The sequence below is a fragment of the Neofelis nebulosa genome, chromosome 8 (assembly GCF_028018385.1).
Source record: "Neofelis nebulosa isolate mNeoNeb1 chromosome 8, mNeoNeb1.pri, whole genome shotgun sequence".
Lineage (NCBI taxonomy): Eukaryota > Metazoa > Chordata > Mammalia > Carnivora > Felidae > Neofelis > Neofelis nebulosa.
In genome coordinates, this window is record NC_080789.1 from 41,940,975 (window position 1) to 41,961,527 (window position 20,553).

The 20,553-nt window shown below is 34.7% G+C and overlaps 1 protein-coding gene across 3 annotated transcripts in view; it reads right to left on the bottom strand.

Annotated features, from left to right (window-relative positions):
- Window positions 1-20,553, bottom strand: part of ZDHHC17 (zinc finger DHHC-type palmitoyltransferase 17) — a 103,738-nt gene that overhangs the window by 27,435 nt on the left and 55,750 nt on the right. For all 3 annotated transcript variants that reach the window (XM_058741969.1, XM_058741967.1, XM_058741968.1), the window contains 2 exons: window positions 8,936-9,078; window positions 7,492-7,594 (listed from right to left, as the gene is read on the bottom strand). In XM_058741969.1, coding sequence (XP_058597952.1) covers window positions 7,492-7,594; window positions 8,936-9,078 — 246 coding nt within the window. The remainder of the gene's footprint in view (window positions 1-7,491; window positions 7,595-8,935; window positions 9,079-20,553) is intronic.

The window sequence follows — 20,553 nt, forward strand, 5'->3', positions numbered from 1 at the left end:
TCACATTTTTCTACCTAATGAAAGTGTAAGAAATGTACTAACCTTTATAAATATAAATGAGGAATCAAAAACTATTTTAAATAACACTAAGAAAAATAATGTTGCTAGAGCAACAATTTTCTGAGACACAAATATCTGAAATACTCAAATACCATTTTCAAGATTTTATGTTGGCACAAGTATCAACAGCTAAGAATCTCTTGAGAATAAAGCTGGGTAAATGCATATGCAAAGAATACGAAGTCTGGTACTATTCAGGAGCAGGACCTTTATTCACTATAACAATTTCAAAAGGTGCTAAATGTAACTAAATAGCTCAGCTTCTTACAGCCTGGACTAAATTTGTGAGGGGGCTAAACAGCAGCTCAATAAATGTCTACAGTTTTGAAGGGGATATTCAAGAATTAAATGTCAGATGAGCTTAAACAACTTCTTTGCTTGGTCTTTAAAAGTGTGGAGATTAGATATCTTCAAATGGTAGTTTGAACTTAGCTTTAATAACAGGTCACACCAGTTAATTTTTAAACTTAAAAACAAAAATTTACAAACTCTCCACAAATGGCCTGGTTGTTCTTTGTAAAGGTTTAAAACAACTTTTTTTTTTCCTGATTAAAAGAAAAAAAAAAAAAAACACTAAAAAAGTATAAAGGCAAAAATACCTCCACAATCCAGAGATAATTCCTTTTATATTCGGTATTCTGCATTTTTAATCAAAATTGAGACCATGGTGTTTTATGAACACTAGTAAAACAAATAACACTTATTAATTGACTGTCTGCCATTTAATCTGAATGAAAACTACGATATATACTACAGTTATCCCCACGTTAACATGTGACAAACCTGAGGCAGAGGTTAACTAAACAGTCCAAAGCTGCAGAGTAAATTAGAGGTGGAGGAAATATTAAAATCTGGGCTCTTTTTACCTGTGCTATTCTGATTCTCCAAAGCACTCAGCAGAATATCCTAGGCCCTTAAATATTATGGAGACAATATCTTTGGGTATGAACATATTTAAGGCTTGATGTATATTTTTTATACTGTCAGATTATTTCCAGAAAGATATACCAATTTATAATCCCGCTAACAATACATATTGCTTGACTACCACATTTTCATCAAAGAAAAAAGTTGTCAATTTTAGAAGTAAAAGAAGCTCTATTTGACTTAACTTGTACTTTTGCTTTTACGTTTAGTCTTCTAATTAAATAAAAAAAGAAGTACGTGTCGTCAATATTTTCATTCAAACGTTTATGGAATATTGTTTTACATTTAACTCTTTAATCCACTTGGATGTTACTTTGATGCCTGCTGTGAACTGCAGCTCTGATTTACCATAATACCCAACAAAATAAAATAAAAACAGTAAATCAAATTAATCAACTATCTACAAAATACCAGAGACAGCTTCAAAAAGGGGAAATGACACACTATACCATAAAGTTCAACCTGAGGTCAAGAAAAGACAACAACTCTGGAGAGGCAAGCTGTTTGGGGTTGTTCTTAATTTGTATTAAGTGGTATGGAACACGCGGATAAGAATAAAAAGGCAGAATTCCCATTAGTCCCACCCTGGCCCTCTGCTATGGACTGAATCATGCCCCCCCCTCACTCCCCCCACCCCCCAAGTTCATATGAAGCCCTAGCCTCTAATGCAACTGTTTCTGGAAATAGGGTCTCTAGGAGGTAATTAAACAAGTTCCTAAGGGTGCGACCCTAATCTAATAGGACTGCAGCTATGTAAGATTTAAAAGGAAGAAAGAAACCTCACTCTCTCCCCCTGCTCTATGGGACATAGGGAGGAGGTGCCTACTTGTAAGACAGGAAGAGAATCCTCACCTGATTGGCATCCTGATACAGAAGTGTGAGGAAATTAATTTCTGTTGTTTAAGCTAGCCAGTCTATGTTACTTTGTAATGGCAAAGGTCTAAACATCAAAAGAATTCACTTTTCTTTAAATTATTCTATAGCTTAAATAGACTTTCAATCAAAATTGCATTAGGCTTTTCACAGAACTTAAACAGCTAATCCTAAAAAATTTAATCAGAAGCACAAAGGGCCAAAAAACTAAAACATTCCTGAGAAACAAAAACACTGGGAAACTTGGCCTAACAGATATCATGATTTAAGAAAAAAGCTTTAGTGGGGAGGTGGTGGGAGGGGGTGAAACAGGAGAAGGGGATCAAGAATACACTTACAATGGTGAGCACTGAGTAATGTATAGAATTGCTTAATCACGATTATTGTACACCTAAAACTGATATAACTGTGTGTACTGGAAGGAAGAAAGGGAAAGGAGGGAAGGAGGGAGGGGGGAAATGAAGGAAGAAAAGGAGAGAAAGAGAGGAAGAACAAAGGAAGGAAGGAAGGAAGGAAGGAAGGAAGGAAGGAAGGAAGGAAGGAAGGAAGGAAGGAAGGAAGGAAAGATATAGTAGTAAGATAATACAGTACTGGCACAAGAGATCAATAAACTGAACAGAGTAGAGAAAAACTGATAAATATCAAGGTTGATACTGCAACTGAGTGAGGAAAGGGTATGTTGGAGCAATGAGTTCCTGAATAAGCAGAAAGGAAGACACACACACGCTCCCCTCACATCATTCATTATACAGAGTAGTCAAATACACATGAATTAAGAAATAAATTAGAGATTATCTTTAATAACTTCAGAGACACCTGCATGTGTGTGTATATGTACACACACACACACACACACACACACACACACACACACACACAAATGATATACAAGAATATTTATAGTAATATTGTCAGAATTCACCATTGGTGGTGACTGGATACCTGAAGATAGGCATTAAAAAGCTTAGAGAATATTACAAGTAAACTAGAAAAGATACACACAAAAAAACTAAAGAAGTCCTCTAACAGTAAACTACAGGAAAAAATGCTTAAGAGAAAACTGCATAGGAGAGGATGGTGAAAACAATAATTCTTCAATGTCTTCATTTTTATATATGTAGTCATCCCAGTTCCAGAAGAGCTTCGTATCTATCTTCAGTTTATGCTTAAAATCTGACTGAAAACTAATTTATTTTTAGACATAAAATTTCTAATAACCTATCATCAATATTTCACAAGTGGTGCCAACACAATAAACAACTGATTGTACTGGCTATGACTGAATTTCGGAGTTGTCTGATTATAAGAGAAAAATGGTCAATGAACAACATTTTCAAATAAAAGGACAAGAAACAAAATAAAATCAGTCATGAATCTAACACAGAGATAACAACTGTTAACATTACATGTACCCACTTTTCAACTCTTATCCTTTACACATTTTAAAATTAGAATCACTCTGTAAATATAATTTAATATATTTTTTCACTTATTACATCCTAAGTATAAGCCCACATCAAGTCTTAGAAAAGCATTATTAATGGTGATTTTATCCCATACTACACATAGCTAATTGATAAAAAACTATTTCCCATTCAGGATGGATACTCAGGTTGTTTCCATTTTTTTTTCCTATTAGTACTATGATAAACAGCTTTGTAAATACATTTTTGATCTTGTCTCTTATGATTTACTTATGAATGTTTAAGGGTTTTTTGTTTGTTTGGAGAGAGAGAGAGACAGAAAGAGAGGGAGGGAGGGAGGGCGGGAAGGAGAGAGGGAGGGGGGGGGAGAGAGAGAGAGAGAGAGAGAGCATGAGCATGCACATGAGGGGGGGGGCGGGCCGGGGGAGGGGGACTGAGGGGGTGGAGAGAGAGAGAGAGAGAGAGAGAGAGAGAGAGAGAGAGAGAGAATCTCAAGCATGCTCCATGCCTAGCACAGAGCCTGACAAGGGCCTTGATCTCAGGACCATGAGATCATAAACTGGGCCGAAATCAAGAGCTGAACACTCAACTAAGCCACCCAGGCACCCCAGTTAAGGATATGTTTAAAGCTCTTTCTACATGTTGCTTTCCAGCAAGGTTTAAAAACTGAAAATTATGTTCACATTTGAAGATACACTGTTACCACATCAAAAAGGTGGGTGCTATACTAGACTCTTGATAACCTATCCATGTGACTTTGAGCAAGACATACAACTTCTCTGAACCTCAAGGGTTCCTTCCAACAGTTGGAAAACAGGATTAGGATTTGTGTGGTTTTTCTAATCTCAAAGAATTGCTCTGAGAACCAGGTCACATAATAGATTTGAAAGAACTATAAACCAAAAAGCGCTGAATAAATATAAGGTATATAGGAGATGATAATTACTATTTTTTTAATGTTTATTTTTGAGAGAGAGACAGAGTGTGAGTGGGGGAGGGGCAGAGAGAAAGGGAGACAGAATCTGAAGCAGGACCCAGGCTCTGAGCTGTCAGCATAGAGACCGACATGGGGCTCGAACTCACGATCTGTGAGATCGTGATCTGAGCTGAAGTCTGATGCTTAATCGACTGAGCCACCCAGGCGACCCTGAGATGATAATTATTTAATGAATAATAGAAAACATTAAGAACTCACTTGTAAGAATAGTTTATATCAATATAAAATTCATTATCACCACAATAACACTTAAGTTGGGTATATTATGAGAAACTAAAGTTTATACAGTTGATCCTCATGCCTACTTCCTATAAAATTTATTTGTAACCCTAAAATCAATATTCACGGTACTTTTTTAGTCATCATGGGTATGTGCAAAGTAGCAAAAAATATGTATCTCCCTATGCACGTAGTGCCAGCTGAGTTGAAAGGTCTATTCTGTGCCACACTTTTGCTTGTTTGTGTTTTTTGTTGGTGATTTTACTGTTTAAAATGGCCTCCTAGTGAAGTGCTGAGGTGTTATCTCACGTTCCTAAACACATGAGGGCTGTGATGTGCCTTACAGAGAAAATATCAGATATAAGCTTTGTTCAGGCATGGGTTACAGTGCAGCTGGCTGTGAGTCCGACGTTAATCAATCAATGATAAATCTTAAATTTGGTACTGAAACAGAAACACACATAAAACCAAGGTTATGTACTGACTGATGGACAAAAATGTGACCAGAGCCTGACATTTTCTTCTTCTCCAGGAGCAATAGGTTTAGTATTTGCTAATTCAGTGTTTGCAGCAACTTTATAGAACATAATTACCACAAATAATAAAAATTGACTGTAACTCTTATTTTCCACAACTAATCAGTTTTAATTACATACGCAGTCCTGAGTTGCATGAGGAAAGTGGTACAAGCAACAACAGAGAGGCTGAGGTCAATAAGAGAGGCAGTCCCTGATAACAGCTGCTATTTTAACTCTATATCTTAATCATTATTTTATATCATGAACCTCATGACTCTTTCCTGTCTAACACCCCTTGTGCTTCCATTATAAATTATTCTGGGTTCTTTCTGTTTTCTTCCTATAGGTTTCTTGAGTTCCTATCTCTGGTCTCAGAAGTTTAATACTTAAAAAGAAAAAAATATAGCTCTAATATCATATAAGGTCTAGAGATATGGTTCTTTTATAACACAGATAAGTATAAAACAATTTTTTATAATCAGAATTTAAAGTTATTTGTGATTTCATTCCACATTCTATGAGTAGCATATACACATATACAAACATCTGAATAAAAGAAACCATAAATGCACAGTTAAAACTGATGTAGACAGACACAATGATCCAAAAAGTCATGCAGAAGATAATAACACGTACTTATTTACATTTGTTACATGTCAGGTATCCTAAGCTTTATTACATTCATGCTCAAGACTTCTGTGAGACAGTACTATGATCATCACTCCTGTGCAGACAAGTATGAAACTTGGTATTTTCATACTATAATTTTTATTTGAAAAATATATGCAATTTGTTCAGTGCATCTAAAAAATGAACTATATGCCAATCTGTTCTAAAGACACAATTATTCAAATAGAACAAGTTAAATAGATTTGATTGTGCTGACCTTCCTCTCAAAATCTACCTCTCACATTCTCAACTCCCTAGCTTAGAAACTTGCATAGCTATTTATTGTCTCCAAAAAAGGAACAAAAAACTCAAGTCAGACTACATAAAACTCTCTGGCATGAAGTTTTCAATATTTATAATTTATTAATTTTCCAGCTTTTCTCCACTTATATGCACAACAGATTAAGAGAACAGCAACAGTCTAAAATTATTCTGAAATGTCAATCTGACTTTTTTCGGGATGTAAAATTTACTGTCCAATTTAGGAAACAAAGTTAGAAAGTATGTCTGGAATACTAAAGTCATTTCAGAGGTCAGTGCTTTTTATAAATTTAAAATAGATGAGGTAATGAAAATAAGAAGATCTATTTTACTTATACTAAATATTTCAGTAAGATAATTCTAATGGTTAATAAACCCTTGAATAATGTTTATGTCAAAGTTTAGTACAATGCAGAATGAGCTAGTGAAAACTGTCACATGGCAACATTTCAAAAGATACTTACGCTAAAAAAATATTTAAAAAGCACTCCACTTTCTGAAAGTAATCATATAACGTTGTAAAAACGTTAAGACTGTGCCTCAGTCTCAAAACAAGCATTTTTTTCCAGTATTTTGTTTTTGTTTAAAACACAGACAACAACAAGAACACAATGTTATAACATGCACGACTGTGAAGTGAAACTAGATAGTAATTAAAATCGTTCAGAATAGCTATAAGTCACCAAAAACTGCATGTTACTTAAAATCTACTTTATATATTTTTTATAGTAATGTTTTAAAAAATGATTTTAGTACAGACATTTGTGAAACATGTGCCTTTATTTTAATAAAACAGACTGTCTTACTGATTGAGCTTTTTCTATGTAAAAATATCAAAAGGTGACCCTGTCCTTATTTCTTTGATACACACACATGCACCCACACATTTACAATTTCAGATTATATTACTTTTGTAAAAGTATACTACATTGAAATAATTAGCAAATATTTGAAGATACAGCACTGTGTGCTTTTTCATAAAGCAAAAGGAAATTAACTGTTATCCTCCACAACAAAATAAAAAGTTGTGATATTAAGAAAATATTTAGAGTACATAGTCTGGTAATAAAACACGAAAATCACAGTTTAGTAAAGGTTTTGAATAGGTGTTATAGAAGCAGACAAGTATGTGTTTCTATCCCAGCCTTACCAGAGACTAGCTGTGTAGCCCTGGGCAAGGATAACAGCTTAACCTATTTAAGCCTAAATTTTCTCATGTATAAAATGGAGATAACAATATTAACATATAGAATGTGTACTAAACGAGTACAAAGTATTTAAGAAAATACCCTTTAAACACTCAAATACTAAATAGTAGCTACTATTATTATTTCTGATATTGTTATCAAAAGCGGCTGTCAAAAGCAATCTATTAAATATGAAACATTTAAGAGCAATATTTACATTGGTTCACACGTTATTCTTCTAGAAATATTGTTCTACTGCAACAAATCATGGATAGTTCAGTCCCAAATGTTAAATTATAAAACACTCGTTTAAATAACAAAATTTGCTTTAGATAAGACCTTTATAACCAAAGGATATCATTCCAAAACCAGAAGAACCATGTTACATACATCCAAAATTTGGTTGCCAAATATATTCCAAGAGGCAATGCACTATGCATTGAATGATCAAAAAAGGATCTGCAAAACACAAGTTTTATAAAATCTGAGCTCTAGATTTCCTTGTAAAAAGGAATTATTTATTTAAATGAAAATTACACATGTTCCACATAGTAAACTCTGGTTTAACCAAAATCCAGACATCCAGAATGCTTAAATAACAAGACCATTTTTCATGGTAATCAATAATAAATGAGTTCACAGCTGAATAAGTGAGCAAGATTCTGAGGATCCTAATTTACCAACAGAATTATATTCTATTCTAAATATTTTTCAGCCTCAGAATTTCAGTCTACTTCTATTCTCTTAAGTCAATAATTCACTTCAGTATAGTTAGTAACTCTATCATTTAGCATATTATTCATCAAAGATGTATTATAATTTTGACAAATGAGTACAAAGCAATCCTCAAGTTTTTCTGTTTCATTATTTCTCCTTACCTACACACTCCTATTAAGCTTTTAGTACAGCTTTTCAAACAGAATGAACTGGCCAATTTAATGGATTTGAAGGTCATTATTTACAGAATTTAGAATTTGGGAAAAGTATTAATGAATTTTATTAAACATAGGCAGGATCAACTATCCATGTAGGCTATGTGTGAAGTCCTCCTATTTATAGGACCCCTTGGAGCCCCTAGAAACACTAAAATGAGATTAATTACCTAGAATTAAGCCTATTCCTGAGAGTTAACATACTCTATGTGAATTATTTTCAGAACTCTTTTTTTCTTTTTTGTTGGAAATTCAGGTGAAAACAAAGTACTAAAGGAATGGAGATTAGGTAGGAAGTTCTAGATCATAGACAACTGTCTAGGTTTGCTGAATAGGCAATTTTAGAAAATGAGATCTAAGGAGAAAAAAAAGGGAAAGATCACAATGTTTTAAAGAAAAAAGAGGGAGGAGAAAATAAAAAGGCTGAGCGTACTTCATATGCTCAGACTGTACCTTACTACTAAAATCAAACCTCCTCCTTGCATATTGCTTATGACCAAAGAAAATATAACTCCTATGAAAAGGTAAGCTAAAGCTATAATTACCTAGAAATAAGCAATATGTATATTAGTTAGAGGTCAAAGAACTCAATCTACTTCTACTGAAATGTTTTTAAATTGTATCTTAGACTTAAAAATTATGTTAGAGTTTGTCATTGAATATACCTCTAGAATTTCAACATTTCAACATTAAAAATTTAAAAGATTTCAGATATAAATCTGCCAAAATTCTTTAACACTAAATTAAGATGAAATATATTACATAAAGGTAGTATTCTAAACATACAAAACATTAATTTTACAAAGCAGCGTCCAAATTATATCTTTTCATGTACAGATAAAAACATAGTTAAAAACAACACACTTACTTTGAAAGAAATTGTACTGTAGCCCAAACGCCACCATACATTAGCCCTTTAATGAGCCAAGAATCAATATTTAGGTCTGCTATAAACCCAACCAGCCAAATAACTAGGAAAGGAGTTCCTAGCATTACTTTCTGCCGAAATTCCTGCACAGAAAAAAAAACCAAAACAATTAGTCAGAAAGTTTGCATGTTTCAGGTAATCTGAATGCGAATCACTTTTATCTTCGTGGAAACATGCATCAGAAAGTGAAATTCATTCATTCAAATATGTTTACTATGCGCAGGCACTATTCAAGATGCTAGTCTCAGTCTTCTATAGACAATTTAAAAGCAGTTAAAATTGTGGAAAATGAGAGTATAAATTATAGGAGTGGGTCTAGATATCAGATAATAGAAGACAGCAGTATTTGCTGCTTGCCAACACGTGGATAAACTAGAAAACAGTTCTTGATGACACCACCCCATTAACAGGCCACTGATAACTAGAGATAAGACCAACTAGAATAACTTGATGTTCTAAGAGCTACAACAGATAAAGAATCCTGCCGATGCTTAGCCTGAAGAAGATACTTTGAATGACCTTAAAATGAAAAACCTTAAAATGAAATAGAAAACAAAATCAGTCTACAGAGTCCCAGAGTCCATAGAAGGAAGAGTATGTGCCCCTGAACACAGATCAAAGCAGAGCACTTAATACTTTGGAGGTAGTTCCATTTCATTTTTGTACTAGTCTAATTGCTACAAAGTCCCTACTTCTAAGTATAAAACCTATTTCCTTGTAACACATACCACAGTTGATAGGCAGCTATCAAGTCTCTGGAGTAACCTTAAGTGACAAAACAATTTAAGATATTCCAGCTGTGATTTAATAAAAGTCAAAGTATAAACATTACTTTCCTCACTATTTACCTTTTTGAAAGCTAAGATATTACATTTTTTTGTAGCACCCTGTTTATACTGTTGGCCTCTAATGAAATAAATACTTTTTCATATAAATAAATGGCCATATCTTTCCCAATTTAGCCACTGTAATTCATTTTCTAAATAGTGTGTGCAATTTTAGCTTGAATAACAAACTTCAGAGTTTTAATTTTATGCTGTAGTAAAATAACCCTTCTGATTTGTTATTTCATCTCTAACACAGATGGATTTTATATCAGGACATTAGAGAAGGGGTGCCTGGGTGGCTTAGTCGGTTGAGTGTCTGACTCTTGATACCGGCTCAGGTCATGATCCCAAGGTCGTGGGATCTAGCCCTGTGTCAGACTCCATGCTGCATGTGGAGCCTGCTTAAGATTCTCTCTCTCCTTCTATCCCCTTCCCCATTCACACTTTTAGTCTCTCTCAAAAAAAAAAAAAAAAAAAAAAGACACTAGGGAATATTTATAACTAGGGAGGACAGGGTGTATGGTTAAGTGTGGGTGGATGTTGGTGGCAGAGAAAGTAGATGTGTTATTTAAAGAAGTATTTTCTAAAATTATCTGTAACTTGCCTTGATTTAAGGTACTCGTTCTCCCTCAGCAATAGCTACATTTTTTTCATTATTAAAAATAAAGATACAATTTACATACAGTAAAATTCACCCTCTCTTGGGTACTCTGAAGTTAGATTAATATACACAGTTATGTCAGCATGAAAATTAAGACACAGAACAGTTCTATCAAGTCCTGAAATACCTATGCCCCCAGACCCAGCCTGTAACAAACACTAATCTGATTTCTACCCCTATAGTTTTTCCTTTGCAGGAATGTTGTATACATGGAATCATACTGATGCACTCTTTTAAGTCTGGCTTCCTTCACTTCAACAATTCATTTGACACTCCCCCATGTTGTTGTGTGTATCAGCAGTTTGTTCCTTATTAATGCTGAGTAGTATTCCATTATAGGATGTATTACAGTTTACTTATCCATCTCCAGCTCAAGGATAAAGGTTTTTTCCAAATTTGAGGACTGTGAATAAAGCCATTATAAACATTTGCATACAGATTTCTGCATGAATGTAAGTTCATTTCACTTGGATAAATATCCATGTGTGGGGTTTCCAGAGTTGTCTTTTTCTTTTCCAAAATGTTACTTACCATGTTATTTATGATGCTGTAAAGATATTAAAAAAAAAAAAAGATGTAATGGTGATGTGCTGCTTTTGTAGATATGAAAAATCTATTTTCTCTTGAATTTTATTATGGAAACTTTCAAATAAATATATAGTAAGTTTGAAAGAATTTTATGGTGAATACCTGTGTATCTACCATCTAGAGTCTGTAATTCAGTAAGCTATTTTTGTATTAAATTTAATTTTGAAACAACTGTAGGTTCACATGCAGTTGTAATAAATAATACAGATCCCAAGTACCCTTTACCCAGGTTCCCCCAAAGACTAACATTTTGCAAAATATAGTACAATATTTTGTACAATATCATAATCATGATGTTGACATTGATGCAGTTAAGATGCAGAATATTTCCATCACTACAAGGACTGCTCATGTTGTCCTTTTAGAGCAACTTCCCTCCTACTCTACCTTCACCTGTATATTAACCTCTGGCAACCATTAATCTATTCTATATTTCTATAATTTTGTCATTTCAAGAATTTTATATAATTGGAATGATACAGTATGTAACCTTATGGGATTAGTTTTATTCAACATAATTGTCTAGACATTGATCCATGTTATTGCATATATCCTTAGTTCACCTCTTTTTATTATTAAAGAACATTCCATGGTATGAATGTATCACAGTTTAACCATTCATCCACTGAAGGACTCTGGGGTTGTTTCCAGTTTGGGGCTATTATGAATAGAACTGCGATAAACATTTATGTACAGGATTTTGTGTACATAACGGTACAGCTTCTGGGTTGTACGGTAAATGCATATTAAGTTTTTAAAAAAGAAACTCTCAAACTGTTCTCCAGAGTACCGTATTGTTTTACATTCCCACCAGCAATGTAGGAATCATCTGGAGTAATCTCTCTGTACCCTCACCAGCATTTGGTGTTGCTGCAACTTCTTTAGTTATTCTGATAGGTATATGATAGTAAGTCATTGTGGTTTTAATTTGCATTTCCCTAATGACTAATGATACTGAACATCTTTTCATGTGTTTATCTGCCATTTTTATATCTTCTTTGGTGAAATATCTTTTTGCCTTTAATCCACTTTCTAATTGGATTGTTTGATTTCTTCATTGTTGTGAAAATTCTTTATAGATTGTGCAAACTAGTCCTTTGTTGGACATACGGCTAGCAAATATTTTCTCCTAGTCTGTAGTCTGTCTTTTCATCCTAATTAACAGGGTCTTTCATAGGACAAAAGCTTTTCATTTTAATTAAGTCTAACTGATCAATTTTTACTTTCATGGATCATACTTCTCATGTGAAGTCTAACTCCTTGCATAGCCCTCAAGTTTTATAGTTTTGCATTTTACATTTAAGTCTGTGAACCATTTTGAGTTAACTTTTTTTTTGAAAAAAAATTTTTTTTAATCTTTTTTTTTGAGAGAGACAGAGCATGAGCAGGGGAGGGGCAGAGAAAAAGGGAGACACAGAATCTGAAGCAGGCTCCAGGCTCTGAGCTGTCAACACAAAGCCCAACATGGGGCTCGAACTCATGGACCGTGAGATCATGACCTGAACCGAAGGCGGACGCTTAACTGACTGAGCCACCCAGGAGCCCCTTGAGTTAACTTTTTTATACAGTGTGAAGTCTGAGTAGAGGTTTATTTTATTTTTTTGTTTATACAGGTCCAAATGCTCTAGCATCATTTGTTGGAAAGGTTTTATTTTCTCCACTGAATTGTTTTTGCACTTCTATCAAGTCGATGGGCATATATCTCTGTGGTTCTATTTCTGGGGTCTCTATTCTCTTTCACTGATCTAGGAATTTGTTCCTCTAAGCATACCACACAGTCCTGATTACTATAGATATATAGCAGGTCTTAAAATTGCACAGAATGATTCTTTTTGTTCAAAATTGTCTTAGCTATCCTAGATCTATTGCCTTTCTGTATAGAATAATCTTGGCTATATAGACAAAAAAATCTTGCCGGAATTTTTTAATTACATGAAATTTGTATAACAATTTGGGCACAACTGACATATTTACTATTTAAAAATTTACATATTTTTTTTAAATAGGTTTCCCATCCAGCACAAAGCGCAACACAGGGCTTGAACTCATGACCCCTGAGATCAAGACCTGAGCTGAGGTCAAGAGTCAGACACTTAACCAACTCAGCTACCCAGACACCCCCCATTTTAAGAACACAGTATATCTCTCCATTTATTTAGATCACCTTTGATTTCTTTCATTGGCATTTAAAAAAACTTTCAGTATATAGTTATTTTATGTGTGTGGTTAGATTTACACTTAAGTACCCAATTGTTTTGTGCAATTCTAAGTAATACTGTATTAATGTTGGTGTCTGCATGTTTATTACAGTATATAGAATAAAATAGGGGGCACGTGGATGGCTCAGTTGGTTAAGCATCCGACTTCAGCTCAGGTCATGATCTCAGTCCGTGAGTTCGAGCCCTGCGTTGGGCTCTGCGCTGACAGCTCAGAGCCTGGAGCCTGCTTCGGATTCTGTGTCCCCCTCTCTCTGACCCTCCCTTGTTCATGCTCTTTCTCTCTCAAAAACAAATAAACATTAAAAAAGTTTTTAGAAATAAAATAGATTATACCCTGTGACTCACTAAATTCATTTATTAGTTCTAGGGGTTTACTTTACAGATTCCTTGGGATTTTCTATACTGACAGTCATGTCAACCACAAATAGGGACAATTTTTTTTTCCTTTCCGAACTATATGCCTTTTAATTTCCTTTTCTTGCTTTATTTCACTAGCTAGAATTTCCAGCCCTAAGTTGAATAAAAAACAGTAAGAGGGATATCCTTGCCTTGTCCTTGATCTTACTGAGAAATCAGTCTTTCACAAGTAAGTATGATATTAGCTGAAGGTTTTAGAAATGTCCTTTATAAAGTTCAGGAAATTTTCCTCTATTTGTAGTTCTCTTGAGAGTGTTACCATAAACAGACATTGACTTTATCAAATGTTTTTTCTGCATGGATATAATTATGAGATTTTTCTTCTTTGTTAATATGGTAGATTACACTGAATAATTTTGAATATTAAATGAGTCTTGCAGGGACGCCTGGGTGCTTCAGTCAGTTAAGTGTCAGACTTTAGCTTAAATCGTGATCTCGCGGTCCATGAGTTCAAGCCCCACGTTGGGCTCTGTGCTGACAGCTCAGAGCCTGGAGCCTGCTTTGGATTCTGTGTCTCCCTCCCTCTCTGCCCCTTCCCTGCTCTCACTCTGTCTCTCTCTCTCTCTCTCAAAAATAAACAAACATTGAAAAAATTGTTTTAAATAAATAAATGAGCCTTGCATTCCTATAATACACCCAATTTGGTCATGGTACATAAGTCCTCTTATGTAATGATGACTTCTATTTGTCAACATTTTATTAAAAATTTTTGAGTATACTGTTAAACCCTGAATAATGGAGGGGTTAGGGGTACCAAACCCCATGCAATAAAAAATCTGCATACAACATCTGACTCCCCCAAAACGTAACAACAGCCTTTTATTTTGACCAGAAGTCTTACCAAGTAACATAAACAGTTGGCTAAACATATTTTGTATGTTATATGTATTATATATACACTATATTCTTACAGTAAACTAGGGAAAAGGAAATATCACTAAGAAAATCATTAGGGAAGAGAAAATACATTACAGTACTATATAAAAAAAAAAAAAAAATCTAAGTGGACCTACACAGTTAAACCCATGTTGTTCAAGGGTCAACTGTATATTCATCAGGGATATTGGTTTATAGTTTTTTTTTTTGTTTGTTTTTGTTTTTTTGTAGCGCCATTGTGTGATTTTGATATCAGGGTAACATATATCATTTCCATTCTGCCTATATAAACAACTTGCCAATATTCTTACATGTGAAGTGAGTTTCTTATAGACAGTACATAGTTGGGTCATGCTTTATAATACAGAAAGCCAATATGTGTCTTTTACTTGGTATATTACAATATTTTAATGTAATGAGATTACTGATATGCTAGTGTTTGTCTATAATTTTATTTTTTGTTTTCTACTTCTTCTCTATGGTTTCTCTGTTTTCTTTTTCCTGCCTTCTTGTGGGTTACTGGAAAGCTTTTTAGAATTCTATTTTGATTCATCTATAGTGTTTTTCAGTTTATCTCTTTGTATAGCTTTTTTAGTAGTTACTCTAAGTATTATATAAACATAACTTATCCCAGTATATACTGGTGTCATCATTTTACCAGTTCAAGAGAAATGTGGAAACTTTACTTGCCTTTATGCCTCTCTACCCACCCCTGATTATATTATAAGTTGTCTCACATATGTTCTTTACCCACATTTAGATACACATCAAGCAGTATTATAATTTTTGCTCCATCATCAAACATAATTTAGAAGGTATGAGATGAGAAGTCCATGGTATTTACCCATAATTTGGCTTATCATGATCTTATATTGCAAGATCTTTTATCATTTCCTTTTTTTTTTCCTAATTTTTTTTCATTTCCTTTCTGTTTAAAGAACTTCTCTTAGCCATTCTTCTAGGGTAGGTCTGCTGGTAACAAATTTTCTTAGTTTTCCTTTATCTGAGGAAGGTGATGATTTCTCCTTCATTCCTGAAAGATATTTTTACTGGATACTGGATTCTGGGTTGACAGTTCTTTCCATTCAATGAAATGAAATGTGTGAAAATGGCACATGAAAAATGTGTGCCAGTTTCTTCTGGCCTCTATGGTTTCTGATAAGAATTCCAGGGTCGTCTGAACTGTTTCACCTCTGCTGGTAAGGGGATTTCAAGAATTTTATTTTTTGGTCTTTTGTTTCCAGAATTTTGACTATGATGTGTTCAGGCAGGATTTCTTTGAGTTTATTCTGTTTAGGGTATGTTCCAGTTCTTATTCTGTAGGTCTGTCTTTTGACAAATTTGAGGGTTTTATGGGCCATCATATCTTTTGAGTACTTTTTTAGTTCCACCCTCCTGCTCTTCTTCTTCTGGGACACCAAACATATCAATATCAGATACTCTGTTATAACCATAGGTTCCTTAGGCTCTCTGTTCATTTTTTTCAATTTATTCCCTTTTGTCATTCAGAATGTGCAATTTTTATTGTTCTATCTTCAAGGTCACAGATTCTTTCCTCTCTCCCCTCTATTCTGCTGCTGAGCCCATTCACTGAGTTTTGTACATTTGGTTATTGTAATTTTCAGTTTTAAAATTTCCACTTGGTTCTTCTGTATATTCTATTTCTATATTTCTATTTCTTTGCTGAGACTATTTTTCCTTTGTTTCAAGCATGTTCATAATTATTCACTGAAGTCTTTTTAATGGCTGTTTTGAAATATTGTGTCAGATAATTCTAACATCTCTGTCATCATGTTGTTGGTACCTACTTGATTCTCTTTTTATCAGTTTCAGATCTTCTTGGTTATTGGTATGATGAGTGATTTTCCTTTGAAACCTGGACATTTTGGATTTTGGGTATTATCAGACACTGGATCTTATTAAACCTTTTCTTTTAGATGGATTCCTCTGATGCAGCATGGCGGAAGGAGGGAGTGATGCACCTTCCCAATACTGCCAGGTGATGTGAATGAAGCTCAGATCTCAACTTGGACTCCACTGACACCCGAGAAGGGGGGGCTCCTAATTACTGTTGGGCAAAGGTGGAACTTCCAACTCTCACTATACCTCTACTTATACCTCCCTGGCTGGGAGGGTTAGAAGTGCCTCATTATTGTTTCCTCTGTGGTCTTCCCTGATAGAGCAGGGGATGGGACCTCATTAACGACCAGTGGGGGTGAAAGTGCCAAATCTTTATTTAGCCTTCTCTGACACCATCCCAGGAGATAAGATGGGACAGCTCATTACAGCCTGGTAAGGGTGGAAGTCTGATGGTCTTTGTTGGTATGATTTGGGATGGAGCCACAGTTTTTTGCAATATTTAGCTGTGGCAGAAATTTATTTTCTAAAAATCTCTATCTTGTTAAGCTGCCTCTTTTGTGGTTCTTTGGCTAAACAGGAGGATTTTGCTAGAGACTTTTTGTCTGTATTCATTTGTGATTCTAGGTTGTTGGCTTTGTCAGCTCCACTTTTGGGATATTTGAGGCAAAAAAAAACCCAAAATAAAACAAAACACAGGAAACTAACCACTATGTCATTCTTCAGGTCCTGAGCTCCCTGACCACTCTGCCTTTTTCTCTCCATCTCCCAGAATCTTCCTACATTTAAATATTTTGTACATAATGTCCAGGTTTTTGCAGTTATACTTAGTGGAGAAGTATAGAGAAAAGAATATCTACTCCATCTTCCCAGATTTATTTTCATATATATCAATAAACAATATTAAAGAGGACAATATGTGAGATTACCATTGTTAACAAAAGGGATCATGGGTTTTTAAGTGTTGAGAAATAATAGAGATTTCCCTCTAACTTATTGTTAAGCATTTATTTAGCCATAAATCTGCCTAACTAAAACTTTCTAACCTTAAAAATCCAAGAACTCTTGGGGTACCTGGGTGGCTCAGTTGGTTAAATGGCCAACTTTGGCTCAGGTCATGATCTCACAGTCTGTGGGCTCAAGCCCTATGCCAGGCTCTGTGCTGACAGCTCAGAACCTGGAGCTGCTTTGGATTCTATGTCTCCCTCTCTCTCTCTCTCTCTCTCTCTCTCTGCTCCTTCCCCACTCATGCATACACGCGCTCTTTCTCTCTCAAAAAAAAAATAAACATTAAAAAACATATAAAAAAATCCAACAACTTTTAAAACAGTTTTCTGAAATCAAGATTTTCTCTCCATCTATCTAATCTACTAGCACTGTCCAAAAATATTTTTCCCCCTTTGGGATGACTTACTTATTTTTAGAAAAATACTACTGAATCCTACATGCCACTGTTTCTTGTTTAAATACAGAACATACTGTACAGAACAGCAAATCAAGTCATGTTTATGACTTAAATATTTCTAATAGGAGGAAAAGACAACAATCTACATAATTACAAATACTTCGTTTCACAAAGCCCTCAACCATCATATATTTTTATTGAGTAATCTTTTTTAAAAATGTAGTGTATTTACAAATACCAATGCAAAAAAAAAACCAACAAAAACAAAAACAGGAATATTCAATTTCTGAACTGATCCCAGTAATATACAAACATTAATAAAACTGTGCTAAACTGTTCTCTCTTTTTTGAAAGAAATTAGGGGCGCCTGGGTGGCTCAGAAGGTTAAGTGTCTCACTTCAGCTCAGGTCATGATCTCGCGATCGGTGGGTTCGAGCCCTGCATCATGCTCTGTGCTGACAGCTGAGAGCCTGGAGCCTGCTCCAGATTCTGTGTCTCCCCTCTCTCTGCCCCTTCCCCGCTTGCACTCTGTCTCTCTCTCTCTTAAAAATAAATAAACATTCGGGGCGCCTGGGTGGCTCAGTCAGTTAAGCGTCCGACTTCAGCTCAGGTCACGATCTCGCAGTCCGTGAGTTCGAGCCCCGCGTCGGGCTCTGGGCTGATGGCTCAGAGCCTGAAGCCTGCTTCCGATTCTGTGTCTCCCTCTCTCTCTGCCCCTCCCCCGTTCATGCTCTGTCTCTCTCTGTCTCAAAAATAAATAAAACCTTAAAAAAAAAAATTAAAAAAAAGTAAATAAATAAACATTGAAAAAAATTTACACAAAAATAAACTCTAAATGGATGAAAAACCTAAATGTAAGACAGGAAGCCATCAAAATCCTTGAGGAGAAAGCAGGCAAAAATCTCTTTGACCTTGGCCGCAGTAACTTCTTACTCAACATATCTCCGGAAGCAAGGGAAACAAAAGCAAAAAGGAACTATTGGGAGGGACCTCATCAAAATAAAAAGCTTCTGCACTGGGAAGGAAACAATCAGCAAAACTAAAAGGCAACCGACAGAATGGGAGCAGATATATGCAAACAACATATCAGATAAAGGGTTAGTATCTAAAATCTACAAAAAACTTTTCAAACTCAACACCCAAACACATAACCAGTGAAGAAATGGGCAAGACATGAATAGACACTTCTCCAAAGAAGACATCCAGATGCCCAACTGACACACGAGAAAATGCTCAACATCACTCATCATCAAGAAAATACAAATCAAAACTACAATGAGATACCACCTCACACTTGTCAGAATGGCTAACATTAACAACTCAGGCAACAACAGATGTTGGTGAGGATGCAGAGAAAGAGGATCTCTTTTGCATCGCTGGTGGGAATGCAAACTGGTGCAGCCACTCTGGGAAACAGGATGGAGGTTCCTCAAAAAATTAAAAATAGAACTACTCTACAACCCAGCAATTGCACTACTGAGGTATTTATCTAAAGGATACAGGTGTGCTGTTTCGAAGGAGCACATGCACCCCAACGTTTATAACAGCTCTATCAACAATAGCCAAAGTATGGAAAGAGCCCAAATGTCCATCAATGGATGAATGGATAAAGATGTGGTGTGTGCGTATGTATATGTGTGTGCGTATATATACATACGCACACACATATACATACGCACACAATACACACACACACACACACACACACACACACACACAAATGGAGTATTACTTGGCAATCAAAAAAGAAGGAAATTTTGCCATTTGCAACTACATGGATGGAACTAGAGGGTATTATGCTAAGCAAAATTAGAGAAAAACATATATATGACTTCACTCATATGAGGACTTTAAGATACAAAATAGATGAACATAAGGGAAGGGAAGCAAAAATAATATAAAAACAGGGAGGGGGACAAAACATATAAGAGACTCTTAAATATAGAGAAAAAACAGAGAGTTGCTGGAGGGGTTATGAGCTATATGGGTAAGGAGCATTAAGGAATCTACTCCTGAAATCATTGTTGCACTATATGCTAACTTGGATGTAAATTAAAAAAATAAATTAAAAATAAATAAATAAGTAAATACATCTTTTTAATAAAATTAAAAAATAAATCACATCCAAACACATAAACCTGGCATCTAGTTCATTATTGCTATAATAAGTAACTATATATTAATAAACATCTAGAATTTACAAAGTCATTTTCATCTGACAATGTATTTTTTAAAAATCCTTTATAATATTTACACTAAACAAATGAAAGCATAAAGATTATGGGACTTTCCAAAGTAATATAAGACTCTTTTGTTACAAGCTTAGTTATTATGAGACCTCAGCCTTTGTTTGCTATGTTGAGAAAAACTGCTCTAAATCCTAGAGGACAGAGCAAAATCAAAGAAAATAAAAAAATAACCATTCTCTATATCATATCTAGTAGTAAAATGAAAGAGGTAATACAACATGCAAAAATTGCTCATTATTCTCAACTGTGGGGTTGAAAAAAGGCAAGTTTATAAACTATAAATCTAACTCTTCTCATGTCTAAGTAATGGACCAATGAATTTTTAATGCATTAAGGAAGTCTGAACTATAAATAAATGAGGCATGCTTTTACTTTTCTCTTTGGCCAAAACTTGTCATTCTGTTGTGATAACACATAGATCAACATTAACTTTAAGTAAATAGTATTACCACCAGAACA